This window comes from Rhamphochromis sp. 'chilingali', assembly GCF_963969265.1.
Source record: "Rhamphochromis sp. 'chilingali' genome assembly, chromosome: 4".
Lineage (NCBI taxonomy): Eukaryota > Metazoa > Chordata > Actinopteri > Cichliformes > Cichlidae > Rhamphochromis > Rhamphochromis sp. 'chilingali'.
The window spans coordinates 16,045,279-16,070,398 of NC_137948.1; the positions used below are offsets into that span (position 1 = coordinate 16,045,279).

At 38.7% G+C, this 25,120-nt stretch overlaps 1 protein-coding gene across 1 annotated transcript in view; it reads right to left on the bottom strand.

Annotated features, from left to right (window-relative positions):
• Window positions 1-25,120, bottom strand: part of stx8 (syntaxin 8) — a 45,809-nt gene that overhangs the window by 6,689 nt on the left and 14,000 nt on the right. Inside the window, exon 7 of the mRNA XM_080881137.1 lies at window positions 8,792-8,893. Coding sequence (XP_080737263.1) covers window positions 8,792-8,893 — 102 coding nt within the window. The remainder of the gene's footprint in view (window positions 1-8,791; window positions 8,894-25,120) is intronic.

Below are 25,120 nucleotides of genomic sequence, written 5' to 3' on the forward strand. Positions count from 1 at the left end.
AGAAACCCAAGAAAGAGGAGGGAGACGAGGAACCATCATGGAAGGACAGGCCCCTGCACGGTATGTACCACCGGCAGATAGAGGAGGTGGCTGATATCCAGAAATCCTACCAGTGGCTGGACAAAGCTGGACTGAAAGACAGCACAGAGGCACTAATCATGGCAGCACAAGAACAAGCTCTGAGCACAAGATCCATAGAGGCTGGGGTCTATCACACCAGGCAAGACCCCAGGTGCAGGCTGTGTAAAGATGCCCCAGAGACAATCCAGCACATAACAGCAGGGTGCAAGATGCTAGCAGGCAAGGCATACATGGAACGCCATAACCAAGTGGCCGGCATAGTGTACAGGAACATCTGTGCCGAGTATAACCTGGAAGTCCCGAGGTCAAAATGGGAGATGCCCCCAAGGGTGGTGGAGAATGACCGAGCTAAGATCCTGTGGGACTTCCAGATACAGACGGACAAAATGGTGGTGGCTAACCAACCGGACATAGTGGTGGTAGACAAACAGAAGAAGACGGCCGTAGTGATCGATGTAGCGGTTCCGAATGACAGCAATATCAGGAAGAAGGAACACGAGAAGCTGGAGAAATACCAAGGGCTCAGAGAAGAGCTCGAGAGGATGTGGAGGGTGAAGGTAACGGTGGTCCCCGTGGTAATCGGAGCACTAGGTGCGGTGACTCCCAAGCTAGGCGAGTGGCTCCAGCAGATTCCGGGAACAACATCGGAGATCTCTGTCCAGAAGAGCGCAGTCCTGGGAACAGCTAAGATACTGCGCAGGACCCTCAAGCTCCCAGGCCTCTGGTAGAGGACCCGAGCTTGAAGGATAAACCGCCCGCAGGGGCGTGCTGGGTGTTAAAAGTTATATATATATATATATATATATATATATATATATTTTTTTTTTTTTTTATAATTTCAACTTTAAAGTTAAAAAGTCAAATGTCAAGCAGCTGAGAAACTCCAAACCTGATTTGAGACAGACCCAGAGGGAAGGAGGGGAATTCATCAGACACAAGGGAATACACTTGGAAGAGGTAAGAAGCCTACATACCTCACTACTAATTTTCAAAGTCCTTGATCTAACACAAGTCCCAAGTTCGTATGCCCTTGTAGCATATAACCATTCTTCTCTTGATGACTTAATGCAATTTACATGCGTTCAATGGCCACAAAAGCTTTATTGCCATAGATCGCACACTGTGATAGGCATGTGTTTCTGATTCTGTTTCAAGAGGGTAATCATTGTTTTTCTCTGATACTATGGCAGCAGAGAAAAAAATGTGCAAAAGCTCACTCACACTTCATCAAAGTGTTTTGCCCCCGGGACCTCAAAAAAATTACTTTTTTTTAAATTATTATTAAAGCCACCGCCCTAGAGAATGGCAAAGAAAAAAATAACATGTAAAATCCACTACAGGTAGATATTTTATCTTCTAAGTAAAACAGAATCACAGTAAAGGCTTTAGGAATATTTTAAATAATTTTGGTGGATATATGGATCTATCTTTTTAACCACTGCCACAAATACTTGTGTAATGTAGAGTATTTACTGCATTAATTAACATAACTAAAGTAGTCCAGCTCAAATTCCTTTTTCCATATACCAGTTTGTTAATTTTGACACTGCCACCTAGAGAATAAGATGATAAAAGTTGAACTTTATTCAGTGTTAACTAAAATTTGCAAATTATAAAAGCCTGACTGAAACTTGCCGGGTCAGTATATGCTGGTAATCTGTTATTTGTGGCATATTAAAAGTGGTGTCCAGCACAGAGAGCAATGAAATAGAAACATTTTTCAACTTTGAACTAGTTTTTTCAGTTATGTCAGCCAGATTTAAGGGCTCTGTTTCCAAAATGATTCAGAAATCTGAGACATTTCTGAATAATTACATTTTATATATATGCTGATACACTGCAAATATACTTTGAACACTAAAATATCAACATAACTCCTTATTTAAGTGAATAACAAATTCAGAATAGAATCAGCATGGAGTGTGAATTTCTAAAATCTATCAAATATGTCACTTGAAATATGGCTATTGTGGTTTGCACGAGAGGTGTGTTTTAATCCAGGGGATGATGGTAACTGCTTGCCCTGGTTACTGTTTAAATTTAACAATTCATTTTGATAATCAGGAATGAGAGAAGGCAGTCCACAGAGTTCCCGGTGGTAACTGTAAGGCCTTACAGTATAAAGTATCTCCAGGTGGCTGTTGTTGTGATTTGGTGCTATATAAATAAACCTGAATGGAATTCAACTGGAGTGTTAGCGAGAGTAAGAGAGAAGTGATGGTGTGTGGTTTAGAGTACATTATGAGGATTTGATTGCCTTTAGGATATGCTGGTCTTTCATTCTGTATATGTATATATCAGACCACAAACCATGGCACACATTTAAAATTTGGAAAGGTTTTTGCCAAAGTCAGATTCCCACACCATTCCCACTTCTTCTACAGTGACACAGGAATGAAGATTTAAAAAAAACTGCACATCTAGCTGGTCTGAGGGCTGTCAATACGTGGCCCCACTGACTTAAGTTGTCCATTGTTATTTAGCATGCGGCCGGTATTATCCCCAGCCCTTTCACTTTCGGTTTGCATTTCTCTCATTCTTTGGCTCTTGCTTTCTGCATTCCCCTCTGTGGCTTAATTGGTTGTCTTTCCCACGGGGAGAGAGACAGAGTGAGATATAAGCCATGCTGAACAAATTGCTTGCGGTGGTAGTGGTGGTTTGATGAAATGCAAGGCTGATGCTGGTTTCTTTGCCGGGATATATGAGACATGCCTGTACCATGTCCAGATGTCTTTATACCCCATTATCTTATTGCATCGTTCTTGTCAACCTTCTCCTTTGTTTTACTACTTATACTTATAGGCAGTTGTCACCTTATTTACATATGGGGAATTCTTTGAGCATAGCAGGTTTTTTTTTTTTATTGTATACAAAAGGAATGTGTTCCTACATAGATTCACAGGATATTCATGCTAAGAGCCATCACTGGTTTAGTCAGGCCCTCTCCTCTTGATAACTTACACATGTGAGCATAATAAAATAGTCAAACCAGACACACATGCTCAAATACTTGTGATGACTCTTTAAAAGCTTCAAGCTTTAAGCAAATACACACATAAATTCGCAGCAATCATCTTTGTTTAGGTGTAAATGATAGGCCTGGTCTATATTAGATTCAGACATCAGAATTTCATTCAGTCTAGTCCAACATCTGTCAGCAACTCCATTTGACACCACATAGCAACAACAGTAATAAGCCGTGCAACACACACATGTTACTGTGAAGCAAGACTCTCGCTTGTTCTTTCTAACTTTCTATCGTCACGTAGCCGCCAGTCATGAAGCCACATTAGGCATCCACAATGCCCCTCACCCTTCCCCTTGGACCATGGCTGTCTGCCTCAGTAACTAAATAACCTACTCTGACCCTCAGAGGGCCTCTAGAGGCTAATGACAATAATGGCGTTAACTTCCCAAATAGATTAGGGCTCTGCTGTCACATTGATGCTGAGGGAGATAGTTGGTGTCTGCTGATAGACTGACCACCCAGAAGTTTCGGAGGGCTTGGTCTGGGTTCAACCCATCTTAGCAATTTCCAGACATCAGTAAGACAACTTGCAGAGAATACCAATAATTGGTGAGAGAAAAGAGTGAAAGAGATGGCCCATAAACTTGTCTGGTCATTCCCCTGCCTTTAATAATAATGATAATAATGGATTGGATTTATATAGCGCTTTTCAAGGCACCCAAAGCGCTTTACAATACCACTATTCATTCACTCTCACATTCATACACTGGTGGAGGCAGCTACGGTTGTAGCCACAGTTGCCCTGGGGCAGACTGACAGAAGTGAGGCTGCCATATCGCGCCATCGGCCCCTCTGGCCAACACCAGTAGGCAAGTAGGGTAAAGTGTCTTGCCCAAGGACACAACGACCAGGACAGAGAGCCCAGGGATCGAACCGGCAACCTTCCGGTTACAGATGCGATTCCCAACCCCCTGAGCCACGGTCGCCCCTTTGTACACAAAAAAGACAAAACAAAGGAGAAAAGATTAATTTTATGCTAACAAGATAAACATGAACCTATTTTTTAAAAACACAACTAAAGACACGTATTTTTAATTGATTGTAGCTTTAGAAATATGTTGAAAATTTTGCTGACATATATATTAAAACATATGGTGTCCAACTAAAATGTGGCTGCATTTTCATCTACTACAGCATACGGAAATCTTTATCCATCTGTAAATTATATGTCGTGTGCACTTCTTTAAGGAGAAAATTGGAAACCCTACAGAAGTTATACATTATATATATTTTCCAGATTTGTATTACTCTGTAAAGACTTTAAGCAACTTGAGGTGACTGCTTTGAACATGGGAAAATATATATCTTTAAAACCATGATAATTGCCAAACTTCTTACATTTATTTTAAGGACAGTAATATTTCTATAAAGTTTATAGAACCGTATCATGGTTCCAGGAGAGCTTATAGAACTGCCAGACTTAAGATTCATACTTGAGGAAGAATTAATGGAAATTAAAGTGCACCAAATTTTGAGGCAGTTATGTGAAAATGTTAACTGTTTGGTGACGCAAGTGGAAAATCAGGGGACCTCATAAATCAGAGTATACAATACAATGCTCATTAAGAGTGCCACAAACGTCTGTTTTAAATGCATGCTAGCATTCATTTTTGATAGTGTTTATATGTTTTACAACATTTAAAAATGCAATTTATTTTTAAGGGTGTATCTAAAATATACATTTATGTGATATATCTGAGATTAATTGGTGCACTGCTTAGCTGGCAGATGAAGCTGCATGCACTGCAGTGTAATCTTGTGGTCTGAACACATGACCAAGGAGGAAACTGTGCTCCCTACACCCCTGTCAAATATGAAATATGAAAATGGTTTCAAATATTTACAGATATCTTGAGGCAAATTTACTTGAACTTGCCACTTACTGAGAAAAACCTCTGATGTGGAAACATCATTAACAGGATGTATACAGTAATTTAAAGCAAGCCTTTCATCAGCTATATAACACATATTTAACTGGGATCTCTGTCTGCCAACAGTATATCATGTTGGGGCGTTAAGAGGAACAAAACCTGCCATAAAATATCAAAAAACAGTTTTAATGTTATATTTCTCTCCCACACTTTGTGTTTTTCTTGGTAACTCCTAACTTGCAATTATAGACAATGTTAAGCAAACACGCTCTTCTCAAAAGAGAGTCAAATTCTGTCCGTCATAAACCAACGTCTGATGCAAACCACCTGTGGGATTCAGGGGGTTCCCGCAAAGGTCCTCTACAAATTTAAGATAAGCTCTGTTGGGAGGGTTATTCAAGTTGATGTTATCTGATTTGATGTGCTCTAACTTACATTTTCAGTAATGGCATTTCTGGCGTCATTTAGACTAATCTGCCACACATATTCAGGAAAACCTATGAGCTGTATTCCGTAAAAAAAATATAAAAAATAAAAAGCCCAAAAAACAAACTGCAACTCCCCCTTTTTTTGCTAGAATAATGCAAACTTCTCAAATGTTTATTGAAGGACTCTTGAAAACTCTTGCTTCCTGTTTGGGGTTGTTTTTTCATGTTATTGGAATCAAGACACCAGCCTCAAGGTACTGATGATGAAATAGAAACTTAACATCTGAGGTGCACCAAACTGAAATTTTGAATGAAGAAGATTTATAAATGCAGTCAAAATAATCTGAATCTTGGGTGGATTGAAGCCTGCTCTGTGCAGGAATCTAATATGTTTCAGCAAAATGGATATTTCTCAACACTACAGGGCACTAGTTATGCACAGTGTGTTCCAGCAACCATGGTTTAGCAATATCTGGGCCCTTTTCAAACGTTCAGCTAATTTTTTTGGTATAGTGTTTTTTGTTTTGTTTTGTATGTTTGCATGTATGCACAAAAATTTGCTATGCCCCTATCTTCAAAACTACCCTAATTTCCATTATGCTACGTTAACCTCCTTTTTATTTTTTTCTTTCCTGTTTGGGCTGATTGGGACCTGATGAATTTAAAAACAAAGAATTAGCAGATTTTTTTTCTTTACCTAATTTTTGTTTCTGAGAAAAATGAGATCCACATTTGAGGACATTTGTTTTAAACTTCGATAGAACAGTGGCAGCATAATGCCCTCGTAAGTGGATATCAGGCCCTTGTAGAGAAAAATTAAGTATTTTGGTGTAGGCAACCCAAAATGTGATGTCCACATATGTGGACGCCAGGTCCTAGGAGGTTAAGTATGCGTTTGGCTGTTCCAGCCAGACGTTCCTAACTTTACAAGGACTCAGCTAAGACATAACACCAAACACCGGTTTTGGATGAAAGGTGGTCTTAAAAATAAATAAAGCCTTAAAGCTGAGGAATTACAAACACACTGCCATGAAGAAAGAAGGAAAGCCCTCCAAACAATTTGTGGCATGTAGTACTTTCAGTTCTTTCTGTGCTTGACACAAAGACGAGTGTCAAACATGAAAAGACAAACGTGGGGATGACAGAAAGGATTGAAAAAAAAAGAAAAAGAAAGATTGAACAGAGGTGAGAGTGAAAAAGACCACAGGGGAATTTTCCATTTGTCAAAACAAATCAGAAACACACAAATGTATATACACACACACACACACACACGCACACAGGTAGACATAAGAAATACCTTTAAATACTGTTAAAAATGCAAACATGCACTCACCTTTACTAGGTTCACCTGTTTCATCTGATCAACTGCTCATTAATGTAAATATTCAGCCAATCCAATGGTATTAAATCAATGCATTTAGGCATGTAAACATGGTCATGACGACCTGCTGAAAATTAAACTGAGCATCAGAATGGGGAACAAAGATGATTTAATGTGGCATGGTTATTGGTGCCAGATGGGCTGGTCTGAATATTTCAGAAACTCATGATCTACTGAGATTTTCATGGATGACTAGGGTTTACAGAGAAGGGTCTGAAAAACAAATCCTATCCAGTGAGTGACAGTTCTCTGGTTGAAAAGGCCTTGTTGATGCCAGAGGTCAGAAAATATTGGCTAGACTGCTTCAAGCAGATAGGAAAACAACAGTAGCTCAAATCATCACTCTAAAAGTATGCAAAAAAGAGACTCTGATTGCAAAATGCATTAAACCTTGAAGCAGATGGCCAACAGCAGCAGAAGAGCACACCAGTGCCAGTCCTGAAACTAATTGCAAGAAACTGAGGCAATAATTTGTACTGGATCCCAAAATTAGACAACACTATATTGGAAAAATATTGTCTGGTGTGATGAGTCTTGTTTCTGCTGCAATGTTCAGATGGTATTGTCAGAATTTGGCATAAACAGCATGAAAGCAACTGGATTTGCCACTTAGCTCACTGCACTAGGAGGGCCTCCACAGTCACCATATCTAAATCCAGTAGAGATCCTTTGTGATGTGATGAAATGGGATATTCAAGTCATGAATGTGCTCCTGACAAATCTGCAGGAACTTTGTAATAGTATCATGTAAATATGGACCAAAATCTGAGAAAAATCTTCCCAGCACCTTGTTGAATCTACACCTAAAAAATTAAGGAAGCTTTAAATGCAAAAGGGGCTCAAATCTAGTACTAGGAAGCGAATGTATATGTATTTGCTCCATACAAACTTGCAGGGGATCATAAACATGAATGGACACACAAACAAATGCACAAACAGCCCAGGAATACTCTTCTGCCTGTGAAGATCGAGGGACTTCGCAAAAAAACGTTCAACAAAAAGAGAAAAAGAGTCCTGATTCTAACACAATCTAAGCTCTGGGATCTTCAAACAAACTCACGCTCAGGCACCATGGGGACAAGACCAACAGAATGAAGCATTTGGGGGGCTGACCTTCCTATTGCCTGCTCTGTTCCTGGCTGTGAGGTCTCCGTGCACAACAATGCAGTCTTTGCCATAGCAATGCGGTCTGGCATTTCACAGGGCCTACTGAGCCAGCCTCACTCACACTCACTGCCACATTCCATAGGTTGGCTTTAGAGCCAGTTAACACACATCTCGTGGCAGCTGTTTCCCTCTGAAAAGCGGGACCCTCTGAAAAGAGTGAAGCAGTCTTTTTGTACACAATAAAACAAAAGTTACACAAACCAAAGCAGATCAGTGATAATACTAAAGAAGGGTCATACATTCACAAAACTTCTAAGGAAAGAGGTCAACTCTGTAAATGTGAAGTTGAGACAACAGTGGCTGATGACACGGCCAACCCTCAGTGGATATTTGATGATTCCTCAAAGGACTTGCATGAGAGACCCTTAAAGCCAGGACACTGTTAGCAGGCGTGACAGACAAAACCAGTCCACCCACCATTCATTCACAACATGCTCTGTACTGAGAGGGCTTATTGCCATCAGCATCATTGTTTTTCAGCTCCATTAAACACTATTCTGGAAAATAAGGAAAAAGCAGCAGTAACACCAACGCTGCTGAAATGGCTTAATGGTGAAGATAGCTTTGTAATGCCAAAAGATCACAAGAAGCTTAGCTTGCAAAATGCACTTTTTGTGCATAGCTGCCACAGAAGCAATTATCTTTCTTTATAACAGCTAAATGCATGGGAAAAACCTGCAACAGATATTTTATGGCAAGTATTTATGCTATTAAAGATTGTTTTATAATATTTAATTAAATGAACAGATCTATGTGGTCTTCTGTGCTCCATGGCATAAAAGACAAAGACATGACAAAGTGCTTTGCATGTGAAAGAAACAGGAATGCTCACCGCAAGAGGCCGACTTCGTCTCCACCAGCTTCACCCTTCGTGTTTCATTACGAATTCTGTTATCTGTCGTGTCCACAAGATGTGCAAGGTCGTCAATAATTTCTAAGAGACAAAAAAAGACAAAAAAAAGGGGAAAAAAGTCAGTCAAGCTAATTGCTCAGGTCAGATCATGTGCACTAGTAGATTTAGATTTTATTTTGCATTAATCAAGTCACTGACACACAGACAACATAATATATTGTAGAGAAAAATATATAAAAAGCACAAAGAAGAAAAAAAACAAATACAGGTTTTGCAAAAACTGTCTATCTGCTTTTCTTTACAATTGGGTAAAAAAAAAAAGCATCTTACAGAGCGAGATTGTCTAAGAAGTAAAGAGAGCCAGAGGTTCACTAATCTGCAAAGAACTGCATCAACAAATTATGGAACAATATCTGCATAACGCTTCATCTTTCGCGACCAAAAGAGCGGGGGTTGGGGACCGCTGATTTAAGGTTAAAGCTCTAACATGCAAAGAAGAAGCCACATGTGAACATTGTCTTCTTCTGTGGACCAAAGGTCACTTAAAATCGACCAGTCAGAAGAATTGAAATTTGAAAACATGGACACTGCATCCTCTGGACTAAAGAAGAGAGGAACCGTTCAGCCTGTTATGAGTGCTCATTTAAAAAGCCTGCATCTCTGATGGCGTAGCTTCATAGTAGAAAAGTCCAGTTACTGAATTGGCCTGCCTCCAATCCAGAGCTTCCATCAACTGAAAACAGTACGCTCATAATAAAATAAAAAGTATGGACGACACAGAACTGTTTAATTGCACAGAACTACAATTAAAATCTTATATATCAGATATGAATGGGACAACATCACTTTCTCCAAATGTGCAACAGTTCTCAACTAAAACTGGAGATGCTACGCAGTGGTAAACATGGTCCTGTCCCAACGTTTTTATGATGTGTTGCTGGTGTCAAATTTAAGATGAGCTATTGTTTTTAACTTAAAAGTGAACATTTGTTTTGGTTTAAACACCTCATGTGTTTTCTATCTTCTACTGTGAATAAAATATGAGTGAATGAGATTTGCAAATCACGGCATTTCTATTTTTATTTACAAGCTACACAGCATCCCAACTTTTTGGGGAGTTGGAATTGCCCCCCCCCAAGGTAACCATCTATATAAAAATGACTCTCAATGATGGAAAGACAAGTTCTGCATTACATGACACCTGACCGGCAAACAAAAAGACAGAACCTGCCAACAGACATAAGTTGTGGCAGAGGAAGTAAGTCATATGAAAGCACTCCTTGCCCTTTCAAACGGTTTCACTCCTTCCTGGATTTAATCAGATCCTTATTTCTCATGAGTTTTGAAGACGTAAGCTGAGGCTTCTGGGACTATGCCTTAGGATCCAAAGAAAGAGAGTGTGTTCCTTTTGTGTGTGTGTGTTTGGCGCTGTGGCTAAGGTCTTTCAGTAGGAGTTCCTGACTTGAAGGTCGTCCAGATGGAAGCCTGTGTGATTTGTTAGAGCAAGCCACCGTGTTGACATGTCATCTCCAGAGATCTGGTGCAGCAACAAAAACAGACAGCTAAAAAGCAATCACACAGAGATGGTACAAACCGGAACCACGAAAACAACATGAATGGCTAAAAACGGCGAGTGAAATATATGTTAAGGAGCAACTGACTCACATGACAAGACTATGAGGAACAATGTAGAGTGAAATTTAAGAAATGGATAATGTTAATGTGTCAGTGACAGGATGAAATATTGATGTCAAAGGAACAAACTTTAGAGATAAAGCAATCTATAATGTTCATGCGATGATGTAGTTTCTTTCTGATGGTTTGTTGTATTTCTCTTTCTTCTTTTGTGTATATGTGAAATGGGAACAGACAGCTGCTGAAAAATTTCCAAATTAAAAAGTAATAATGTTGAAAGATGACATTGTATACTTATTCACTCAGACAACTACAAACTAAACAGGAATGGGAAGCTAAACTCATCTACAAACTAGTGCCAAGTTTACAGGCAGTGTTCTTCAGAAGGGGAACAAGAATATATTGCTACGGTATGGCAAAGTAGTACTCAGTTGATATGATCTTCAAAAACTGGGCAACATGACCGAATTCCCACCAATGAGGGCTCGGGGCTGTCTGCAGCATTTATCTTTGTGAGCACAAATGTCTTCAACTCAAATGAAACTGCCTTGTTTCCCCCAGCTAGAGTCATCGCCATTTGACAAGACAGTTTGCCTTTTGGCTGATACCAAATAATTAAGTTGCAAAAATAATTAGAGGAAGGAAAGAAAAGCAAGTAAGTTTGAAGGGCCAGAATGTTAAGGGGCAAGGACAAGCAGATGGGAGACGTGAGATTGCCGTATGTACAGTGTCCCTCGAGACTTCCACATCACCATCTAAGCATCAGGCAACAATTTAGAAGGAAGAAATATTTCCTTTACAGGCAGAGAAGGGGTGTAGACACTGAACCATTCGTGCTGCATGCCACTCCAACTAGTCATGGATGTTTTCAGTCGCTGGTGCCAAGTTTCTTAATTCAGTTCTGGCCCAGCAATAACATCCCATTTCATTGATGAATTTCCATCCATTCTAGGACATGATTTTTAACTATAGTTGCAATGAAACGCTCAATTAACGTTTGCACTAAGAATGGCTGCACTACAATATACTGCCTTTTTACATGCGTAGTCCTTCAGTTCACTCTATTATCAAATCAAGTTTCTAACACCATAATTCTCAGTTTCCCATTGTAACTTATCTGTGTGACAGGTGCTGGCTTAGATTAGCTATACCACAAAGAAGCCCCTGTTTCAGACAGAGTTTATTTATTTAATGTGCTATCACACTGAATAAACCTCTAAAACCACAGCGTGGAAAAGCATGGCATGTGTGTACACAAATTTCTCCTGTTTGTCATTTTTTAGGATGCACTGCTATACGCTTATTTCACCTCAATTATGCAAAAGACAAGCGCTCTTATTGAACACATACTTAGTTTTTAAATATTTGTAGCTGAATTAGAATGGGATTTCTGATTTGTTTGTTTTTTTGTCTTATTTTTAAAGTAATCTTTAAAGACACTGCAGTACATTAAGAACATACTTTAGTTTCCTCGTATAGAAATATATACAGCGGGGCCTCTATAATCCACTACAATGGTTTTTAAATGAAACAACCAAGAAAAGATTGAACTAGAGACATTCAGATTTAATTCAGTGTCTCTAACCAAAGTACTGAATTAACTGTTTAGAAATTAATTACAGACATGTTTATACATAGTTTCTCATTTTCAGAGGCTCAAAAGCAATGAAAAACAGTGACTGAGTTGCAGTAAGGTTAAGCCTGCTCTCTTGTCACTTCATGAGCAAATAAGCAGATGAAAGATATATACTTGTATCCAGTTACTGTTCACTGAAGCTTTCAATATGAGGTCAAAAGAGATGTCTATGCAAGCAAGAGGTCATCTTTAGGTTGAAAACCAAAAATGAAAGTATCAGAGAGATGGCGAGAGCTTTAGGTTAGCCAACATGGGACATTCTTCAAAAGAACGAATGCATTGACCAGCTCAGCAACACCAAAAGGCCTGAAAGACCACTGAAGTCTAAAGTGGATGATGACAGGATTATTTCCATTGTTAAGAAAAACAACCTTATAACTTTCAAGAACACTCTTAAGGAGCCGCTGTATCACTCTCAAAGTCTACAATAAAGACTTTAACAATGAATGTAAAAACAGAGCTTTTACAACAAGGTATAAATCACTGGTTAATTTCATTAAAAACAAAAGTCCATATAAGGCTTTCCTAGAAAACATCAAAAAGAACCTGCACAGATCCAGAAATTTCTTTGTACAAATTAACCTCCAAAGACATTAACTCTCTCATGGCATGCATTTTAAATTTCTCTTTGCTATTTGGGCTGATTGGGACCTGATGAATGTAAAAACAAAGAATTATGTTTTTGTTTTGTTTTTTTTACCTGATTTTTGTTTCTGAGAAAAATCGGATGCACATATGAGGACATTCATTTTAAATTTCGATAGAACAGTGGCAGTATAACGTCCTCGTAAGTGGATATCAGGCCCTTGCAGAGCAATATTTAGTATTTTGGTCTAGACAACCCAAAATGTGATGTCCACATATGTGGACGCCAGGTCCTAGGAGGTTAAAACCTGGGTTAACTGGTACTAAATGGTGCAAAGAGAAAAGTACAGAAAGGCAAAGGAACAGCTCACGATTTGTAATATTTCCAAAGCAAACATAAACAAAAACTAGTGAACAGTTACTTTCATAACAAGAAGTTTTAAGTAGTTTTACAGCTCATACAGAACCAGGCAATCCATGTGCGTTTCCTTGGAACAATTTTCCTTTAGAAAACAGTCAAAATAACTTTAAATCAGATGAGGTTTTTAACTTTATGGACCAAGTCCCAGAAAATTTTGGTTACACCTGCTATAATACAGAGCTCTGTACCACAAAATCTAAGTGTTCGTATACTGGTTAGGATAGGTTTTCCCATTCTGGGATATTTTTTGTTGTTGTTGTTTCCTTGTTTTGTGTGTTAAGGTGAAATGTGTACTATTTCAGCCTGTCCTGACATCCTTCTTGCTCATGACAGTGATCAAAATACTTCAGCTCAGCGTTACTAAGTAAGCAGCTTTGTTGCTAGATTTTACCACTTGTCATGACTCTTTAGCAGATTCCCCCCCCAAACACAGCAAAATAGCTGTTTGCAGTAACCTATTGCACTGCTCTCTCTCTCTCTCTCTCTGCTGTGTTCAATGGGTGAGAAAACTAGCAAGGCTTCAGAATTACAGAGAACAGTGGTGCAAATTGTGAGGAAAAAAAAAAAGACAGAAGTTTATCGCTGACACACATCACGTTTTTCACACTTACATAAAAAAGAAAAACACAAAAACAATGGGCATAAACCTGGCCCTATTTAAAAGCAGAATGGGACCCCTGAAACACACACACATACACCAATAGGAGACAGATGTTGCTTTCACATGATGTCACTTTATTCTGCTTTTTCCTGAGTTATCTCAACACCACTTCAAGTGCCTTCTAGAGCTTGAATCTTTAAAATAAAAACAACAACAAACAAACGAAAAAACCAAAATCATCTTATGGCCACATTGCCATTTGGGGTCAGTTTCAGGTCTGTTTCCTCCATCTTTTCTGTCAGGATCATCTGGCACGATGGACAGATGGATGCAAATTACCAGTTACCAGGACTGGTAGCTCATCATCATCATCATCATCATCATCATCATCATCATCATCATCCAGTCAGAGGTATCTTATGTAGCCCAAACCCTCTAGCTGCTGTCTCAACTAGCAATCGAATGTTATTTATATATTTAGTTTTACTATTTTTACTACAGAGAAAACTACTAACACGTCTGTAGAGTATTTTTTTCAAACACAACCATACAATGCCTCTTCTGGCTGAGTTTCCAGGAGAAGCCTCCTTGAGATTAGATGAGCAGCCATCCATGAATCCTCTAATATCTTTGGAAGGATGTTAAAGATTGAGTTTTGAAATTTAAAGCATTATATTGCAGTGGAAATGATCGTTAACAGACATTTATACCACTATAAAGCCATGATCTTAATAATAACACAAGGGGGTTTGCCAAAACTCCCTGATCTGCACAGATTCTCATATGAGCTGTATTCCCTTGCAGGAGAACGCCCTCTTCCATTAGCCAGTTATTTAATTAAAACTCAGTGTGTTAAGAACCAATCTCGCTGAGCAATTAGTGGACTGTCTGATTCAACTTAAGAAGCAACAATCCAGATCCAATGTTAATAAGGAACTGGTTGTGTTACAGTTCTTTATCCAGACCAATAAAGGCACAATAGCAACAAAGAGAACAAGAAAAATATTACGCGAAAGCATGGACATCCCACAGTTTTAAAGATTGATTTTAATAGACATATAACTATGTGTATGTTTCTGTATAGACAGTAGGAGAGAACCTAGATCTAGAACAATGCAGAGTCATTGTTAGTGTATGCATGTATTCATTTTAAAACAAATCAGACAGCAAAGATGATGAAGTGCGGGTATTAATCAAAATCTGAACAATTTCACTTCCACATCACAGATCTATATCTGCCCCAAGGATCTGTAACGCTGACTCAAGCTCAAAGCTTTGGTTTTTTGTGTGTGTGCAGTGGAGGCACTTGGATAAACAGTTACACCCCATGGTGGCTCCAGGATGCGCTGTATTAACTTTGTATTATTTTAGGACTCATTCCAGGAGAGGGCATAGCACACAGAGAAAATGCTTGTTTCCTGTGACCAATTTAAACACAATCTAAGTCAGTGGGTCTAATTTTGTTGTGCTTATTCAGGAGATGATTTCTCCTGAGGATACAGAGAAAGGGGAAAGAGAAGAGAAAGGGTTTTTTAAGTCACCCCTCCTGTGGTATCTCTTGTTGCAGTGCAGGGAGGCCTGGCTACAACTGTTACCAATTGGCCCTGGTGTGACTGACTGTGTTTGAGGGTACTGCTAAAACACACACACATACACACACATCTCTGGGTGTAACTGGAACTTCACTTGGCACACGTAAAGGCACTCAGCATGATGATACTACTCATAGCAATTATGGTATTTACAAGAAGTTGCACAGTCTTGGAAAAGTTTCTTTCAACTTCTTTCTTTTTGGCCCTTGACTGCTTTTTGTACACAAACCCTGAGGGTCTATGATGAGTGAGGAATGTAGCGTTTACCTGTTTTTAACATAAGCACAAAACTCAACAATCAATTTAATGCTGAAACTAAAGACAAAAACAATGAAGACAAAATTGGATATGCACAATCAGGCTACAAAAGGTGAGCCTCTCTATTCCGGGGATTCCTATCACTGTTTAAATATTCACAATGGTGATCAATAATTTATAACTTCATTTGCCAACATCAACAGTTCTGCAAAAGTCTTTTTTTTTTTAAATCATGGGGCTAACCAAACATAATAAGATTCATTAGACATCAGAGAATCTTAAATAGCATTTTTTTAACTACAGTGGAAATATGATACACAAATCTTCCCACTTAGGCAAACCAGATGGAAAATGAGTTAAAGATGTAACGCTGTAGAAAACAATGTATACTACAAGAAATGTCTTGTACATGTAGACAAGTGTCTACATGTACATGTAGACAAGAAATTGAATAAGGAAGACCATCAGACAGATGTACACATGGACTCCAAGCTACACAATTATTTAAGTTTTACATGGGTAATGGCATGAAGCGTATTTTTTAAGTAAAGCTAATTTAGTGTCTTCCCAGAATTGACCAATTTTTGTGTATTTCTGACCAAATATGCATGTGTGCTGATGGGGTTTGTAATAGTATCAACATACGCACAATTTACACTCCCAACATCTGGCCTTCTGAAGTACTGATCCACATGAGAACGATTAGTCTCACTTCTAGGCATCATTGTTTCTGGCTCCAACAAATCAGTGAGTTGTTTCAAAAGCACTGACAGACGCCTCCACTCAACACATTGAGGTGGGGGGTAAGATACCCTTTTATTGCATCATTACATTTTCTCCCACCAGGTTATTGGCTGCCACAGTGATGATGGATGTCTTGCTTTTGCAACTCATGCCATGTACACACTTGCCAGTGATCGAATTATAGAAATGTTTATACATATTGTGGGACAACCTTTGCTTTCAATGAAAACTTTGCATTGGCACTTTTGTTGTCAGCTTTGGAATAAATTTAACTTTACTATGCTACCAGGAGAAGACGTAGCCTAACGATCGCTGAAAGAGGCCCTCCACTACTGCGTATTCATTTCAAACAATATTCACGCTGTTACATCAGTGATTTGCAGTTCCTTGAATTTCTGACTGCAAGTCTTTCAACAAGGGAGCATAAAATATTGACAGGGCTCAAGTGATAAGTCAAATATCATCTTATTATTCTGCAAACTTCAAACTAGCAAAACACGGGTCCTGGCATTCATCAGAATGATACTTTACCTAATACCACCCATCTGAACATTCCTCCAGACCAAGCCCAGGCTCGAAGGAGAGCTAGACAGTATTAAACAGGTGGCTGTACAAATGATGAACCTGAAATGTTCATCTTATACGTTTTATTTTATGCAGTCTGGATGTTTGTATTGAACTGATAAATTACATAAACTGGCATAAAGTGATGCAAATATACCAATATGCTGGAAAAGCACTGATCAACAACATGTAATACTATTAAATACATGCTTTCACATTTCGTGCTTTAATCCTAAACATTTGTGTGCCAACCTGAAACCGAAACCGGCTGTGTGTCCACAGACAGTTTCACCTCTCTAACCCTGTTACGTTTACCAAAAGATCAATCACCGCACATGACGGACACCAAAAAGAACAACCAGCTGATGAATGACTTACTCAAAATTAGGAAGAAAAAAACAAAGACTTCAAAGAACAGCACATAAATTCAAAAACCTGCCCATTAGTTCAGTTTTAGCTGATACTAACCATTGGGTTTATATTTGTTAGACACTAAATACAAAGGTGAAGGTTTTACATTTTTTTCCCACCAAACATTGGGTTTTCCCCAGATAATCTATTAGCCATTCCGCACAAGCATATGCATGTGGATACAGTAAATTTCATAGGACATGTTTCTTAAGCATAAACCAACAGCCCTGGACTCATATATGGAAAAAAAGCACCAAAGAAACATCTGTTATGCTGCTGTCTCAACCATGTTAAGTAAGTTAAACTGGCAACGTTACCACAGTTCTTTCAGCCTCAAATTATACTTGTATATACACTCACCAAGCAGTTTATTAGAAACACCATACTTGAACACTGTGCTCACAGTGTTCAAGTATGTTAATGCTCTGTGCCATGGAATCCACTAGACAATTCGAAATACAATATGAAGGCATTATACAGTCCCAATCAAAAGTTTAAGACCACTTGCAAAATGGAAAAAAAAATCATATTTTGTATGGTCAGATCTTAACAAGGTTCCAAGAAGAGCTTCAACATCCAACAAGAAGCATGAAAATAACGCTTAAACTTTAAATTCTAACCAACTGCAGCCCCAAAACAAAAACTTCAAAATCTTAAAGACACATAACAAATGTTATGGAAATCTTTTTATCTTTCCGAACAAAAAAACAAAACAAAACAAAAACATTTTGCCAATATAGTGGATTTTTAAATCACCAAATAACAGTATCGGTCTTATAAACTGCATATCGATTTTTACTCTACACTGTACCATACTACAACCTTACTATCATCTACCCCACCTCCAACCTCCCCACTCTTCTGTCTCTCATGTAGAAAGTGTCACTTCTTGCCAGCTATGTTACGTACCAAAGGTAAGGTGATCAGGCAATACCTTCCATATTTATTTCAATATTTCGGCCATCCTAGTTGCCTATTCTTGGATGTTCCAAACTTAATCTCGGATTCATTAACAGTCATGATAGCAGAGCTGGTATCATTACAAGCCGCAACAATGTGACTGTTACCGTTTTCATCTTGTGAGTCTGTGTTTGCATGTGTGTGCGTCACTGAGGAAAAACACATTCACAGTAACACCAACTGCGACAGTGAAACTACGACAAAGGTGGTGTTGAAATGCCAGCAGGTGTTTGTAACTATGTTTGTCATTCTGTGTGTAGGCAGATTTTGACAAGGGGATAGAGCAAGAACATTACAGGTGAGAACATTACGGAGAGCATGAAGTGCTAATAAATAATTAAAATGAGAACTATAGAAATGAAATGCATTATTATTAAAAATAAATATAGGAATCTACTTTTTGAGATATACGTAGATGTAACTATTTTAACTTGCTTCAGTATTTCTTTGTATCAATTCCCCTATTTTTTGCTTTTCTCAACTTTCCCGTTCATTTATTAATTCATTTTAAAAATATATATTTATGCAGTCTTTATATATTTATGTTTTTTCCCTTTGCATTTTTCTCAGTTTATATTCCAAAGCTTATTTATTTCTAAATGTTAATTTTACATTTCCTTCTGCAGCTCTACTTCATTATGTAAATGCAGTGGCCTTTTCTAAGTCTTTCCAGCAGCACAGCATGATTAAAATATAAAGCCTTTGGAAACAGCATGGTTCTTTACTGGAAATGATTAGCACTGCACATATAAACAAACAAACAAAAAAAGTGAACTGATAGTACTGGCTCAAAAGTACCTAAACCTCATCAGCAGAGAAAATGATGTCAGCTTGGATAAGTGGTGACTATAAAACATTTTATGATCTCACATTTTCCAAGATAGTTACGAGCCATCAAAAGAATATAAACATTTATTACAATTAAATAAGATACTATCCACAGAAACAACACAAAGAAAGCCTCAAAAAAGTGTTGAATTACAAGGAATGAAAAAAAGCTTTACAAACAGCTCTTTATCCTGTTAAATTAAACTGTTATGATGGCCAGCCATCACTGAAAAGTGAACAGTGAATATGAATTATAGCTGCCAGTGTATTGCATACAATTATTACACAAGTCATCTGCTCTGACTTTTTAGAATTGATGAAAAAAGGCCTAAAACTCTTAAAGCGCTCTACAAAGACCAACAGCACTGAGAAGAAGTTTGATTATTACCAGGCTTTTCACCATCATCACCCCTCTTATGGCCAGGTGCCACCAAACAATGTGTGTGTGATGAGCATGAGGGTACCAGCACCATCAGTAGCAGCAGTATAAAGCAGGGACCACCCTGTCACTGGCACGGCACCTCCAAACCAGTCGCGGTTACACTTCATCACTACCATCACACTTCATTTGCAAGGACACCCGGGAGTGGGTGGCATATTAAGAAACAAGGAAATAGCAAAGAATGAAATATCATCAGTTTAATTGAATGAGTTTCATAGGACATGAGAACAGGGAAGTACCTGGATTCTCGAACAGAAATCAGGTTATCTAGTGCACTTCCTTGTTATGGTCAAATTAACATTAAGAAGACTACATTAAAAATGAAATGGTCATGTAAAAGAAAAAGACAATTAATGCAGGATTTCCTTTGACAAAAGCCCATTGAATATTTTTCCTTTTCAGCAATTTTACATGCAAAAAAACACTATGCCTGTGGTAAAGAGTCTATCCAATGTTTCCTATTCCCTATGTTCTCTGTGCCCCCCATCTGTCTCTCTCTCTGTGTCTATGGTGTGTAGGTGGGGTCTCCCTTCACTTGACTCTGCTCATCCCCTGTCCTAGCTCGATTACCTGCCTCCCACCAACTCACCTGTGTGCACTCAATTTACTTAGACTCTGACCGCAGTGGTAAGAAAATGCAAACTGACTTACACGAAAAGTGATTGTAGTGTAAGTCTTCAAGTCAGACCCTGTTTCACACATAATGCACAGGGTTTGTTGTTACTAAACTTTCTCTCTTACACTTCAGCATCATGTCCAGCCTGACTGTGTCTCTGTTGTTCCCTTGCCCATCCACAAACCACCAAAAGCTCTCTCTGCTTGCTGTGGTCTTTCACCACTGCAGCTGCAGTGCCAATTGCCCGCCATTCTCTCCACTGCCCCTGGATTTCTGCTCTCTGCCTTCAGCCTGATCCTTTAACCATCATTTACAGAATGTGAACACTTATGTTCAAATCCTGCATTTGCTTCCTGTTATTTGTAACAAGATAGTTTTTTCAAAATCATATAACTTTTAAAAACTACAAGATTTTATATTTTAGCTGTCAGAATGTTAAAAAACAAAAAAGTAGGCTTGGGAGGAAGTATTATTCCTTTAAAATGAAATTACACTGAAATCACACACATTTTCACTGTTGCTGGAACTAAACCATTTATACATGCATTCTAATAAAACTGAGCATGAGCTTTCTCAATTGCTATTTTTAAGTGATTAGAGGCTTTCCCAATAACGGAACAAATGTGTTTTAATTGAAATAATCTGAGTCAAATAACTCATCATCCCCTGTGGTGAGTGGAGCTTCCCGGCAATACGCTGGCCGGCTGACTGACTGAGGAGTTATGGAGGGACTTTGATCTTCCAGCCAGACCCTGTTTCACACATAATGCACTCTGACGCATAAAGACACATATGCTCTCATGCTCAGACACTGAGACAAATACACATGTATAGACATTTTGGTCTATCAGCATCATAGAATCAGACACACAGCTAGAGAAAGACACAAGGTTCTTGTATGTGACATGCTTCCAACAAGCATTTATGTCTCAAAGAGGAGCAGAATTAATTTACAGTGCTTCTCAGAGGCACCACTGAGCATTACAGAGTTGTATCATACCTAATACAGATGTTTTCCTGCAGAGAAGAGTTTGGGGCCAGTGGGTATTTATCTTCTGGGGATCAGTGGGGCATGGAACATGAAACATCACAGAGGTGTTTTTCAGCCTGGAAAGTTCTCAGAGATGCTGGGATCAAATCCGGACTTTACTTTGGATCTTGGTCTGTACAGCTTTCAAAAAAGTTCTTGAGTTCAAGTCGGCATTTCTGAAGCCTCTCTGAAACCTTTAAATACTAATAGGTGTTTTTTATAGAAATAAGACAAGAAGGTCAAACCGCGTTTTTACTTCCAACCAAATTCAATCATATTGACTGCAAATAACTTGCAGCACTTAGAACAGAAACATGATAATCTGAATAAGTTACATTTTCAAATTGTTTGTTTTAGCTGAGCAGGTTTGAACATTTAAACAAATATTTAAGCAAACTACGCCAAAAAAAAAGAAAAAGGGATGGACAGATATATTACTTTTCAGAGACTCAAAACAGAACAATAAAGTTTTTATGAAACCATTTCATTGAGCTTAGTATTATTTGTTTTCCATATGTTTACTCAGCTTTCTCAGCATGGCACAACTATTTGTTCCCTCTATGTCATTTATATTTATGAACTTTAAAAAGCGATCCAAAATATTGCGCTGAAACACAGTCATGCCAGGAACATATATTTGAATTTGAAACTGACAGAGTTAGGGACATTTGGCAAGCTAGGCTGACAGGAGAGATGAACTGCTGAAGTTTGTGGTGGATTTAGGGTAACTGCACTCTACTCATGAAAACCAGAATGAAAGTTTGGCCACCAGTGCGGCTGAAATAACTTCCCATTTCAACAGCCTCCCACATAATTGTGGGCAGCTAGGAATGATGGAGGGTACAAAGAAACCGGCACAAAAACATGATGCAACAATACCACATGCTTTGCTGCACTTAAAAACACAGCTAGATGCGCAGACAATTAAACAGTGAGAAAACCACATGTATACACAATGACACAAACACATTAGGGCAAATATGTGACTGTAGCCCAAGTAGCTGGACTCTACCCTCATATAAATCAATGACACACACTAACAAATGTGTCATTATCATACTGATCCTATTAAGTATGACAGTGTATTACATGTATATGCTGAAAGCATTTAAGCAGCTGCACCTACAGCTGTCGCATAATTACAGAGTTCCTCCAGATGATGAGTCAAAAGGAGGCGGTGCTGATCACTGAAGGAGAAGAAGAACCCTCCTCAGATGATTGAAACAAATTAACAAAACCTGTGAGAGATCCTATGACTCCTTCTTCATCTTGCCTAAACGTGGATCATTCCACCCCCACAACACAAGGACACAAGTTTAAATAATTACACTTTGTAGGTGGAATCACACAGTTTTACTGAGTCCTGCAGCTGCTGTGCCGCCACAGCCTCTACTGCCCACTAGTGGATTCATGTGTGGGCTACACAAGTCTACTGCTGAACAACTAATTACAGTGTTTCTATCATGGCCACAGAGCAAAGAGCAAAAATATAAATAAACAAAACCAAACTACTTTATTCACTTTACTTAAACAATTCACGTAGCCTTGTTTCATTTCAGTTCAGTGAAAGTCTTCTATGGCGTTATTTTTGTGCCACTATTCTGAGCGCATGTAAAAATAATTTGAGTGCACGTAAAAAAAGTTTGCAGGTGCAAGTGTTGCATTTTGAGGAGAAATTTATTTTGAGCAAAGAAAAGCTAAATTTGAGTGAACAAAAGTCATTGCTGCGTGCAAAAAATGTATTTCAGTGTTTGCTATTATCCACACACACACACACACACACACACACACACACACACACACACACACACACACACACACACAACAGCAGCCCCTCTCGCAACGTGTTGCTCGCGCTCTCAACGTGTTGCTCACGCTCTCAACATTTCTGGCCGTGCGCGCTCAACTCTTTCTGTACACCGTTATATTTGTGCCACAAAACCAGCCAATCACAGACTTGGATGCAAAAAATCTGATTGGCTGTTTTGGTCTCCAACTTGCACCTGCAAACTTTTTTTACGTGCGCTCAAATTTTTTTTACGTGCGCTCAGGATAGTGGCACAAAAATAACGCCATAGTCTTCACTGCATTTTGCAGTCACTTTTCAATAAATGCAAATAAAACTTAACTGAACATGCCCCCCACAAAGCTGTCCAGTTAGGAGAAACATCGGTGTGTGTTGGTCTTCCTTAGTATGGAAAGTGTGTGCCCATTCACACTGCAACATTAAAGTACTGCTTGGCTCAGATGTGTCACAATAGGAGCTTGGAGACAAAACTACAGGCTGGGGTTAAGTCAAGAGTGAAACAGATGAAGCTGATAACAGATCAGAAGACTTTTTTAAAGATGATTAAAGACTTGTTGCAATTTATAATGGAACAGTGATGTATCACTTTGAAGGTTAGCTGATAGGCATCACTTAAAGGCCCACTTGAAGCTTGATTCTGCCAAATGCCCCACCAGCGTAATAACAATACGGGGCATGTTATGTCTACCAGTACCTTGCACATATTTTAGTACAAACAAGCAGTGAGATTTCAGAACACTTAATAGTTCACAGTTATGACTATTTTTTACTTCATGTAAAATACTTTATTATTGATGTTCCGAAAGATATTTTGTTTATTTTCAATTTAAAGAAGAGCTATTGTGCTTGTTACTTGCTTGTTTATTTTTTTTTCTCTTATTTTCATTTTAACCATTTCCTCCACTTTAGATTTTTTTTTAATTTGCTTGTGATTCTTCATTTGTCCATTTCTTTCTTTGCAATAGCTTTAATAAAATTTGTTAACCAACTTCTTAATAAGTAAGCTCAATTAGGCTGTCTTCACTGTAATTCCTCTTCACATCTCAATATTGCACATTCTCATCGTTGCTTTCTGTCATACTGTCCTTCCTGGTTCTTTCCTAACCTTCATTTTTAATCCCTTGCTCTTCTTAAATGTCTCCACTCAATCACTGAAGGGATAAAACCGCTTCACCTTACTAGCGGCACAGTACATTTGTAAGATTAGCCCACCATGCTCTCTACCGCACCGTCTGTGATTGCGCCAACTTACATGTGAGGTCTTGCATTAACGTCTAGCTCTCTGACTGGACAGTGGTCTCTTAGCTCTTCATGCAGATATAAATACGACCTATGTGCCAATCACAACTTGACAACATGTGCTGTACATGTGGTCCACACCTTCGGCACAAACAAAATGATCACACACTTAGACAAGGCACTCACACTTTCAAACACACACACAGACTCTGAGGGCAGGCTGCTAAAGAACAGATGTATATATGTGCACTTGCGCACACACGCACACATTAAAACATAAAAATGCCCAGAAGATGAAGGTGCAATGTTCCCCCTGTGCTTAAATGGGAACCACGTGCTGGCTGTGGGTTGAGGCAGACTTAGTAAAGTAAGTCCTTCCACTCATTATGTGGGATGACCCATGCTTCCTTGAGGCTGAGGAAAGCGCAAGGCAGCTTTCTGCTAGTCGGCCCTTTGAATGCAGCCTCCAAACCAGAGTGGTTAGCAATTATATAAACAGAGGAGGAGATTTGTTCCCGTTGTCACTTGCGTTAGCCAAAAGGAACCTGCCAGACCAAGTCGGAGTCCGTCTAAGGTACCATTAAATGGCAGGGAACCCTTTGGTCAGAGCCAATGGAACTGGCAGCTGTAAATTGCAAAGGTTCCCATCCATGAATACCACCAACAGCTATAAAGGTAATGTGATTGCCCCCCAATAATAAATATAAACATCAATGTACTGTCAAATTTCATTTGAAATATATACTTCACAGCTCCTCCTTGTTTTGCATAGAACGTTTTCACACTAAGATTACTAATAAATAAGGTTTACTATAAAATAAAATTCAAATGTATATTAATACTGTAGACAGTAACACCAAGAGGTAAAGTAAGAATAGCTGAATAAAGCCTTATTTAAGGTGTTTATGTGGTACACAAATAGATTTTGAAAAGCATGAC